Source organism: Fulmarus glacialis, unplaced genomic scaffold (assembly GCF_000690835.1).
Source record: "Fulmarus glacialis isolate BGI_N327 unplaced genomic scaffold, ASM69083v1 scaffold9701, whole genome shotgun sequence".
NCBI lineage: Eukaryota > Metazoa > Chordata > Aves > Procellariiformes > Procellariidae > Fulmarus > Fulmarus glacialis.
Window position 1 is genome coordinate 49,043 of NW_009193381.1, and position 12,037 is coordinate 61,079.

The window sequence follows — 12,037 nt, forward strand, 5'->3', positions numbered from 1 at the left end:
AGTTGCATAAAGCACGTGCCTAAATTGACTTACCACAATCATTTGCGCCACGTAGCTCTCCGGGCCAGTGTATTCAGTTGGATCTTTAACTTTGACAAGAACTATAAAGTACAAATAATGCCACATGTTGTGTTCTGACTTTATATGCTCCTCAAATGAAACGGTCTTGTTATCAAATTTGTCTCTCTCCAATCCTGCAAAAAGACATGAACATAATGCAAAAAAATAAACTTCAACATAAAAATACCCAAATCTGTTAAATATGTTAGAGAAAGGAACCTAACTTAATTTAAAGGATCATAAATTTGAAGGATCTTAATTTAAAAGCTATAACCGCATACAGTAACTGCCAGGCAAGAAATACCAGGCCAGAAGGCAGTCCTGACAGAATTCTTTCAGCGCAGCGTTTATTCTCTTTTGTTATAATTCCTCTTAATAACAATAACAATATAATAAATATGTTACAGTTTTACACTGCCTTCTATGCTGAGGGCTATAAAGTACTTTACAACTCTTGGCTCTGATTCTTTCTAAATGTATACTGGTAAGCACACAGCGTGCAATCTAGGTCCTGATCTTGCAAAGATTTATGCACGTATTTAGCATCAAGCATGTGAATAGTCCCACTTAAGCTGCAGTGGGATTGTTTGTGCGCTTAAACCTAGCAGCGAGGGTTAGTCTCTGCAGCTTTGTAGTCACACAGTCTTTACAGAGCTGTAGTCATAAGAATTTTTTTTTTCCTGTAACGGGTCAAATCTCCGAAGAAGAATACCACAGTGAGGAAGGACAGGATTCACCAATGTTTCCCTCAGTGTTACGGCTTTCCTCCCTGGATCTCTTGTGGAGCCTTCCACAGACGCTAAAGCAGTTGTGCTCTGCACAATGTTCATCCCTGCTAGTACAACCATGGGAACAACACCCAGCCTACAAAAAAAGAAGGTATTTCTAACGTCCCCTGGGAGAGCGAAGGTCTGCCCCTCTCTGTGAGCGCACCTCAAAATAAGCGCGAGTTAATTGTGGGTTTTGTGGGGATGATTTTCATTTAATTCTTTTGTTCCCTGTTTCATATCACCTTCTGAAACAAGCGGATTTTGCCATTGTTACCCTTCTGGAATGCACTGTGCTGTGAAATAGCAAGCTGTACTTTCATCTGCATCACACTTTGTGAAATAAAGTCAGCAGCTGCACCATCTCCATTAGTGGTGATGATGCCAGTGTGAGACACGGCTCTTCTCCCTCAGATCCTGGGTGGAGACTGTGAAGCCACCTTTTAGCAAAGCTACCTTTTGACTCCTAAACCAAATCTTTTTCCTACTGAGAGGGAATAGATTTGGAACCAAACTCTGATATTTTTACAGACTTTTCTTGTAGAAGATAATCACTCCTTGGGTTCACGCTTTATTTATTGAGGAGTAGTTCATTTTACTCCTTTCCCCATCAAAAGTCTCAATAGCTCAGTAACACCTACCACAGATGAAACAGGTTGTCTTTAGTATTTCCTCCTTTTTCTGCTTTTCACTCCTGAGATCAGCAAACGTATCAATGATGACTCCAAAGATTAGGTTTAGAACAATAATTATGACAATGAAGTAAAACAGAAGATCATAAACAACTCGCGCAGCAAACAAGGGCTCCTGAAACAATAATAAGGTTGCAATAAGATATAAAAATAGCACACCTCTAAAATATTAAACAACATTTTCACATTAGCTCAAGCAAAGCTATGCATCTTTCTTTTCATATGCCAATTTCTGATAGCCTTATCACCGAAAGAGAGAGGGACTACCTATGTGACTAAGCAAGGAAGATTTGGCTTCATGTGCTCTTACCGCTTTGGGACTCCTGTTGTCCTTTCCGTTGATTCACACAGCACGAAGGAGAGACTAGCGTGTGTATCGGATGCAGTGTAGATGCATTAGTGTAGTGCTCGATTGAAGATAATTACCTTGCCAGTACAGAAACAGGGAGATGCAGTTTCTAGTACCCACTGAGAGCAATGATAGCTCTTCTTAATACTGCCTTATGGCATACAGGGATATGCTTACGGTATGTCTTTGTGAAATACTCCAGACTGATGCCAAGTCTGCACATCAAACAATTGGAAACCAGGGGAGCATGCTTGCACGATGCCAAGGCCAGGCTACTATACTCTGTGCCCAAGCAGGGCACGTTAATGGTTTTAGCACTCTGCTAATGCAGTCATTTGGCTGTAAGCTGGCTCAGAGTGGGCAGACCAAGCTCGTGTCTTTTGGGAACACAACATGCACACACACACACACATACATACACACATGCATGCACACACACCACGTGCTCATACGCCCCATTTCATCACACTCTTGTTTTTACATTGTAACTACTTTCCTTCTTGCAAAGGCTGGACTGGACTACCATTGACACCTCTGAAAATAGCAAAGTTGTTCTGTGGCAAACAGGAGACAACACTCAGTGTAAGGAGGAGGAACATAAAACCCAAGTCCTTTTCTTCACATGATACTGAATTGGAAGTCACTGATTTTCTCAGTTTTCCACACATTCATTGGGATAACAGTGCTACCCTTTGTGAAGTGTTTTAATGTAGTTAGCATTAAATAACTGCTAAGTGGCAAGGGTAATTTTCAAAGTCTGTAAGTGGTTACAGACTTCATGGGGATGGACTACGGTTCCTGTAGAACCTCCCAGTCTATGAGATAGGACCTAGCTTCCTACTACCAGGACAAGGAGCTCTTCTATCCAGATCTGAGTTATTTGTCTCTGGACTCTTGCAAGCCCTGCTGAGATCCTACTTGTGAATTTAATCCTTGTGTTATGGTGTGGGTCACCAAGCAACGTGCTGCTAGATTGCCTTTATTTATGATGTTCTTTTTGAACTTAAATAAAAATGCATAAAGCCACCCAAATATTACGAGTAGTCCTTAAATGAATTGAATTTTGGAGGAAACTTCTGGAAGAGGACATATACCATGTGTTTTGACTTCAATGCTCGCTGAGTACAAGTAAACAATAGGACCTATTCCAGGGCAGATGCCATGCTGAATTTCAGCTAAAAATACACCTTACGTACTACAGTGGAGAGTCTTGACATATACTTATCAATCAATCCTTTTCAAAAGTTTGCATTTATAATTCCTAGTGTAATAGAAGAGTGATTCACAACACTTCTTAGCAGTGCTTGGAAGGTTACAATATGCTCCAGTTTTCCAGAAGGGGTAAACTACCACCCAGAGTACCTTTCTTCAAGTATCATCATCACACCAAGCAAGCTTAGCTCTTGCCATTAAATATTCCATCTGGGATGTAAAAATTACATGGATAAATCAACCGTGTGACATTAGAGCAGACTATGTACAAATACTGTCTATAACCTCCAAAAACTGACTTTGGCATTCATGAGCTGCACAGGGAGTAATGCATTTCCTCAGCCAAAACACTTACATCTTTGGAAGGCTTTCTGAGCACGTCTCCCACACCACCACCATTTCGCAGACCTTGGTTTAATACGGTCACAATGCACATGAGCAGGGTGTCACAAGTCCTTTCTATTCCATCCTCCTCCTCTTCACCTGCGAACAGGAGAGCAGCAGCTTTAGGAACCACAGCATCAAACGATCATGCATCAAACAAAGCCACAATTTTGTATTAGAGAAAGCAACTGCAATACACATCTGCCTTTCATATTCTTCAGCTAGAATTTCACTGATCGTCCCTATCCATTTGCACATTGCTGCTGGTGACATACTTAGGCACATCAGGCATACTTAGCCTGAAGAGAGACAGAAAAAATCCCAAGCAGTTCTCCCACCAGTAACTCTGTTAATGACCCAGAGCTGCCATCTCTATTCATGGGAGCACCCCTTTTCCTTGCAAGTATTCCTGGTTTCAGTATGACTGGTTTCAGTATGACTGCTTTTTCAGTGGGCCTCCTAAGGGCGCAGCTGACACATAAAGGAGAGGCAATATAAACACAGAATTAGAAGCACATTCGTAAAAGGATTGTCTTCCTGTGAAATCATTCCTCTACCTACTCATGTACAAGCCAAGTCATGTTAGCATTTCAAATCATTAAGGAGGGGCTGGCTTTTATACGAGGAAATCTGTCCATGATCTTTCCACTAGCACACGTGCCCAAGCGCAGGTCTGATATACATTAAATGAAAGACTCTCCCTGACCTCAGCTTGAAAACTTGGATTCTATTCTTATCTCTGCTGCAGAGTTGCTGCCTGGTTTTGGCCGAGCCACAGAGGGTACTATTGTGCAGGAGATATTTGAATGTCCAGAGGAGCTGGGCTGGAACACCAGTCCCCGGGGGGACTTCGTCTGCCCCGGCCAGAATTCCTCCCACCACGCGCTCACCCCCACGCTGCGGCTGCATCAACAGCCTCCCTTTGAAGAGCCCTGCTTGAGTTGTTCCCTGCGTCCTGCTGGCTTGCACTGAAGGGTCAGGACTGTGACTGCCGTTTCTCCTGCCTTTCTTTCTCTTTAGGGATACATTTGCTTAAGCGGTGAAGGCAGTGATTCTCACTTGGTGTGCTTCATGCACTTACTGTAACATAGTTTAATAAGTAACAACATCCTGCTGCGATAGTTAACTGAAACAGCATATTTAACAGCCCCAAACCACCACATCTGGGGCACTGAGATAGTCTTTGATAAACTGATTTGACTGAAAGCACTTACATTACAGACAAGCAATTTGGATTTAAAACACGGGTTCCCAAATTGCGGTGTATGCATCACTATTGGTATTTGCAGAAAGGAGCTGGTATCTGCTGCCTTTACCACCACTGCTTTTTCTACGCAAGGAAATTAAATGAGAAAGAACTCCTAATTTAAGGGACTCTGAGTAAAAAGAAAAACAAAAGCAGACATCAGGATAGACTTCCCTGTTAAACTATACAGTCATTACAGACACTACTACCGGTAATAACTCCAGATTTTAAAAAAAATGCTTAAACATTGAAACTGAAAGGATTGAAACAATAAAACCTTTTTTTCTCTGTCAAATCTGGAAATTTTTTAATAGCACTGTGATCTTAGCCATACCAATTTTTTCTCCTCTGCTTTTGTACCCTGCCTTTATTTCCTCATCCAAACATTACTCCATCAATTTTTTTGGAGCCAATAACTGTGGTTGAGAAGATAAATTAAAAACCTTTATACAAGCCACAGGTTCTATTTCTTTTAGGTAACTACAGAACAAGATTTTCACTGTTCACATGACCAGGGTCAAGTGCTGGAAACAGCAGATGGTCAGATTCTGGTGACCGGCGAGGATAAACCAGGGCTGCGAACTGGAAGCTGCAACACCAGAGAGTGTTATCTGCTAGAAAACCTAACTCACAATCCTCCATGTCCACCAAGATGCAAATTCAGAGCAAGCCCAGACGCAAGATATCACTCATCAGCTGACTGGCACATCTTACAACACAGAGAATCAGCATCCCACGTTGTACCCAGAAGTGCAAGCTCAGGTTGCTCTTTGCCAGAGAATCAGACAGCAGGCAGCCTAAAGTTGGCAGAAACTTCCAGTGCAGTAATGCAGGCTATGGGGAGTGTACAGACATCTGTATGTCTACTCTACTTCCACTCCCAGACATGGAGCAACAAGAGCTACCTTCAATCTGGGAGCCGAATAACCCTATGGGCACATGTTCTGCCCCAGCTGGTTTGCCCTGGTGCTCAGCCGCACTCATAGCCCAGACTCAGCCCCTGTCGACACAGACTATGACCATACTACCAAAAGGAGTAGATCTGTAGAGCGAAATGTTGCTGAAGACCCAATGTTGACACTAATTGAGGTTCAGAGGGGTTTATTTGCAACCAGCTCCAGCCTAGTGAGTGGCCCATTAGTGGCTAGACAGCATTAGGTAGGCTGTCTTCTGATTAAGTTTAGTCCAAAGGTAATGCAGGTTAAATACTAAGACCACCCCACAATGTTAATCACAGGGTAGTAAATGGGACGACAGGAAGATTTACTTCAAAGATCCTCATCTGATGGCCCTCAGCTACCTGGCTTCTGGGCCTCATCTCCAACACAAGCACAGGCAGGGGAGATACACAAGTGTCCAGGTGGATCTGGCTGAACTTGCACAGATTGGTACCAGACCCGGGAGTGGAATGAGTCTTTGAAAATGTCCCCTTTTACAAACAGATATCTGTGCGCCTTTCTAGCACAGGTCTTTATGGGCTACAGAGCACAAAGAGCCACCTACTGTAGGATGTGAAGTTCCTTTAAGTCATTAAGCACTTCACCAGGCAAAGACTTCAGTGATATGGAAATGCCTTTGGAGTGAAGAGTGGGAGACTCCAAGGGATATGAGACAAAATATTTTATGCTGACAGCTCAGTGCAGCAGTGAGGAAGCAGGCTGTAGACGGGGGATGCTCTGAGTGAAGCAGACTGGCTCCCAAGTTAACTCCCTCACCAACATGAGCGATGACTGAGCACGTGTTCAACCAGTGAAATTCAAGGTAGAAGCACAGTCTCACCAGAATAGAAGATTAGTGGTGATCTGATCCAAAAAGCAACATATTTATGTCTCCACTCTGGACCTGAGATGCCATTAAGAACATTTTATGTTTCCTACAGACAGCGGTGGACTTCTTCATGCTGCTACAACGCGAATCCCACCAAATCTCAGGCTGAACTGCCTTTGCATTCCACCGCGCTCACACTTTTGCCAGAAAAGAGATCTGTCCCAGGAGAAGACTGAAGGCAGAGCACTACTTTTTGACAGGTGATTCACTGGCTAAGATGAGCAAAACTTTTCTTGCTGAATGTTGTTTTTTTAATGTTACTGGATTAATAAAACTTCTCCAAGATTAAGTGACAGTGCACTTAGATGTTTTGTATAGTCCCCTTTCATTATTTAATTTTAAAGAAACAGTATCCTAACAATAAGAAATGTGAGACTTCTATCATTTAAGGAGCTTGGCAAAAGCCACATTGCATCTCTTCTGACTGATTGATTACTCTTTGAATGCAGCAGTGTTGCCAATAGCTCTTAGACTGTTTTCTCTATCTAGTCAGACAGCTTCCCATGTTGTTTATGAGGCCTCTTTACACACCAGCTGGGGAGAAAAAGCCTACTTTTACAGCCCTCTCCCCGACACTCTTGATCCTAAAAACTCAAAAATTAGTAGTGGAAGAATACAGCGTGTGAAGCAGCGTTATACTGGAACACAGGATAGGAAGGGACCACTTATGTCCTCAGTTTCAGCCCCCAGCAACCACAGGCAACCGTGCCAGTAAATATTTTAAGCCCGAAGACCATCCACTGTGCACACACCCACATTGCAAAGGCCACAACACACTAAACCAAACTTAACATCTGTAGTGAAAGACCAACCACCACAACTGGACTGTGCCACAGGAAGAGAGTAGGACAGATGGAGTAGCACCACCATCAAAGGTCCCCGACTAGCAGTGCATTTGGCCAACAAAACTCCCGAGTGACCCTGTAGCCTCAAACTACAGAGGAGGGCAAAGCACTCTGTCAGCTTGATCTAGGAAAAATTCCTTCCTGACCCAATATCTGGTAACTGGTATCTGGTAACTGTCCCAGCAGGACATACTGGTCAGACCTTTTATTTCAACTGAGCATATTTAAAGTTGACAGGGTCCTTCTGACATAGAGATCAGATTCATAATGCAGGTATCAAAGTAAAACCAGGTGGACTCATATCACTTGCCACAAGCATGAAGCAACACAACTTAGCTATCGCAAGAAAGGCTTACAACAGTCTGCATTTCCTTGCATTTGCCACAAGCTAAGAATGCACAGATGGACTGCTGCCTGTGCTTAACTCAGCCACAGTAACTCGTTAAGACATAGTAACTTGGTCCTGGATCTGGGCTCTTAGGTCTTCTGGCCACACTACAACCTTGGCCTAGAAGCATGTAAAAAGTATACACAAACTCTTGCTGATATATGCTACGCCACTAAAATCAACTTATGTGGCCCTAAAGGGATCTAATAGTGGCTCAGTGTGTGCAGGTGAGGATACTGCAGCTAAGCAGCAAGCTTTTTCTCTCAGCAAAGTCAGCTGGAAAGAAGGGACCTGTACGTTAAAGCATAACGATTCAGCAAGCTCTCTGAGTAACAAAATTAATGACAATGCAAATTGGAAATCAGGTGTGGGAAGCACTCGCGTTAAAGGCAAACTGCCAACCAAGCTCCAAGGCTTGCAGAAGTTGAGCGCTTCTGACTTACAACAATCATCACTTTTCACACTAGCAAAAGTCTCTGCCATAATAACACACAAATCCCTCAGTTCTAACTGATCATCAGTTTGGGGGGGGGAACTTTTGTACTAACCTGGGTTAATAATTGGGATGCTTGTGGAACAGTTCTCTTTTGCACAAGCCCCCACCATTGATGTGAGGGTTGTAGTGGGGACTTCACCAATACCTGTGGAAAAAGCAGGATATGGGCAAAAAGACAGATACTGCAATGATACAAAGTTTTAAATTGTTATTTTCTACAAGTGAATCACTGATGTGAAAAGTTGGGAAGAAAAAGCAGAACAAATTATACCACTAATTCATCCTTCCTCAAACAGTCTGCCTCAACAGCTCAAAGCAATCACAAGGAACAAAAACACAGTTTTATATTTACTGTATATCACAGCTACTCCCATTTCATCTCCTGAAATTAATGAATCTACATCAAATGCTGCTACTTCTAGTTAGAACAAAATATATTCAAAGCAAGAAACAACTGTCAGATATGAAAATAGTGTCAGTTTTAAAACCATTAGATAAATTATTCACAAAAGCTGACAAGAAGGACACCAAGCTGATGTTCAGTTATCCTGAATGTGGAATACTTAAGAGTTTTCAAGGATTATAACACAGTTTGGTACTCATTTGTAAATATGTTCGGGTCTGTGTAAAACACTAATTTAGCATTCCCAAAGTGGGTAAACGTAAACATCAGCTTCACTTTATCAAACCGATTTTATCTTGTGCATCTTCAACAATTTTCTGCATTTCAAATCAGAGATACAAAAAGGTTTAAGGAGAAAAAAATGAAGGCAAAATCATGCAACCAAAGTAACAACCTAAGACAATCTCTGTAACACAGAAAACATCCGCTCTGACTTTCTCTTTGTGCTACTTTATAAAGAAAAAATGTAAAGCACTTGTCTTGGGATGCATAATGTTCCATCAGTCAGTATATTGTCAGCGTATTTTCTTGATGAGTTTTTGACCAAGAATGGCAATGTATAAAGCCAGCAAGAATATACCCACACCAAAAATCTGCCAAGAACCCAGCAGAAGAAACACAAACATACAGGAACTACTGCTCTGGACCAGACCAGTGCTGTGTGTAGCCTCGCATCCGTTCTTCTACGGTGGCCACAATTACCCTTCAAGGTGAAACTTCAGATCATTAAGTTCTGTCCCAAAAATGAATGGTAAGTCACGTATGAGCCAACTTAGCCCACTTAAGATGATCAGTGGCAAAAAGCAAGGTGTTTAAAGAAATCCGTCAGGTGCCTTTTTTTTTAATATGGTATCAAAACAGCTACATGAGTACACCATGCCCATGAGTCTTGAATGAGTTTTGCCTTGGTTTTGTGCTTTAGGTCCTGAAATAACAAACTTAGGAAAAAGCTGGCAAACACTGAGTGTATACAGTCCAGGGTGGACCCCACAGTTGTTCTGTGCTTGTGTACAGGTCTGAAGAGATCAGCATTTGGGAAAATCATGCCTCTGTGAATTTAATCACAAGCTATTCTCAGGTATTTCTACGCAGACAGTTACTTCTCTGCCCATGCTCCCAGCAGGCTGGTTGGCAGCATATACAAAGATCTCAACAGACCAGACCTGGCTTTTTTTCTAGCAAAGCAAGTCTGTAACTCTCCATCCACATTGGTAGAATCTCTCAGTCCAGAAAGTTGAAATCCTGGCCTTTTTAAAACTAGTTAAAAACCTCCCAATGATTTTACTGAAGCCAGGATTATACACTAATGGTGATGTTTGTGAAATACACACTGAATTTAAAAGACTCCAGGAAATCTCCTATCAGCAGAAGCGTGGATTCTGTAATGAATTTCTGCTGGATGAAGCTTAAAAAGTAATCAAATGAATACATCTACTGAACATGTTAAGATCACATGCCTCATGCAGTACACAGAAACTACTATGAGCTGCTTTTAAGGTGGGTAGAGAACCAATAGAATCCACTTTTGAGTTGCTCTTCCAAATGCTTAAGAAATGTAGATTTTTTTTTTTTAATATTAGCATGAGTTAGAAAAGAAAAATGTAATAAATCAAGTGTGAGTGTTAGATTTTAGTATTTCAACAGATAAACCTAGCCTAAAACAACCCTACACATTAGATTTTACCCAGAGACTTAATTTAGTCCTAAGGTATACGGACTTAGTTCTGCTCCCACAGAAACAAGTAAAAAAATTAAATTTCCTTAGAGGAAAGTTAGGTTAGACAGACAGAAAAGGTATATGTCAGAAGCAAATTTTAATATACAAAAAAATACCTGCAACAGGGGTCCTGATTTTCAATCTGTCGACCTCCATGATAAAGTCATCTTTCAAGAAGAGGAACCCAATGATGGAGAAGAGATAAACTAGAATGAGTGCTAGCACTGCAGTGAGGATAATGGAACGACCATTCCGGGTAACACTTTTTATCACATTTAGCAAAGTCTCTTCTCTGTACACCAGATCAAACAGCTGGGAAAAGCAGACAGTAGAGGAAAAATGAATACAAATGAGGCAATATATAGATGCTACATAGGAAAACAATCCGAACTACTGAAACATACATATAGTCATGTTCTAAATTCTCAGCTTCATAAACACACAATTCACACTGATTTCAGTGGGAGCTGGGCATGGTTATAGGAGGAGAAAATCTAGCACAGAAGTTTAAATTTTAAATTTAAAGATTATAGCAAAATCCAAAGCCACAAAGTATATCTTATATATGAGCCTGATCTAGACGTGGGCAACAGTTACCAACAAGATCCATTGCTTCCCCATGTTCAAAAACAGGCTAGATTAAAATCAAAAAACAGTGTCTTCATACTATGGATCTACAGCTTCAAATTAATTTTTCATGTTATCTCCCATCTGATAAACATGCATGGGCTGCAACTCAAAAATGCACTCAAGTATGCAAATGATTACATATCTGTAAACTGTTTCTTTGAGCTTATGGCATCATTTAAAAGTCACTGACATGTACAAGGATCAGGGCCCCTCTTTTTTAGGACAAAGTTAAATTCATTGCACTGTTTGTATAAAACTAGAAACTTCTATTCTTCTTTACCCTGCACTATATGCTTTCCTGGTATTTAACTTTAAAGAAAAGTATACATTAAGATAATACTGCTTTAAATGTCAAAGGCCTAAAATAGCAATTAAATGTGCCAAGAGCTTTTCAAGAAACTATAGCTTTTTTTCTCTTGCAATTCTATTGATGTTCTATAGTGCTTTGGACCTTATCTATAATGTATGTATTTCCACTTCAAAACACACAGATTACAGATATAAAGTGACACACTATGATTTGCCAAAATGGTCCACAGAAGAAGGTATTAGTCACAATTCACAAGATGTGAAATCCACAGCCTTGTGAAAGATTAATAATAAAGGAAGAAAGAGGAAAGACAGTTATCATTCATTCCGTACAAGACAAAGCTTAAAATGAGGAAAAAATATTAGGGTTTAGAATATTTCCACTACAAAGTGAACACCTGGAAGTAACTTGGGAACGTGGACAATTATAACATTCATGAATCATGGACATTTGTCACTAGCAGTCACTGAAAAAAATAAGTACATAAAGTGTTTCTTAAACTACTTGACACTTTGGAAAGTATTTAAGGTAGAGATCACTTTACTCATTGAAGGAATAACAGATAATTTGCCGTGCATTTTTTAAGCAGGAGAGTAACATCCATTTGAAGAGTGTCCTCCAGCTACAGCCACAAAATCTTGGCTCCTTTGAAATCTGCCCAAACTTTGAAGCTGACTTTAATGTCAAGATCTGGAAAACCCGACTTCAGCA

General features: G+C 41.0%; 1 protein-coding gene across 1 annotated transcript in view; it reads right to left on the minus strand.

Moving 5' to 3' along the window:
• LOC104083796 (inositol 1,4,5-trisphosphate receptor type 2-like) overlaps window positions 1-12,037 on the minus strand; it is a gene marked incomplete at its 5' end in the record, with an annotated part of 45,436 nt that overhangs the window by 23,190 nt on the left and 10,209 nt on the right. The window contains 6 exons of the mRNA XM_009587423.1: window positions 34-194; window positions 1,469-1,634; window positions 3,436-3,563; window positions 7,069-7,071; window positions 8,319-8,411; window positions 10,503-10,698. Of these exons, the coding sequence (XP_009585718.1) occupies window positions 34-194; window positions 1,469-1,634; window positions 3,436-3,563; window positions 7,069-7,071; window positions 8,319-8,411; window positions 10,503-10,698 (747 nt within the window). The remainder of the gene's footprint in view (window positions 1-33; window positions 195-1,468; window positions 1,635-3,435; window positions 3,564-7,068; window positions 7,072-8,318; window positions 8,412-10,502; window positions 10,699-12,037) is intronic.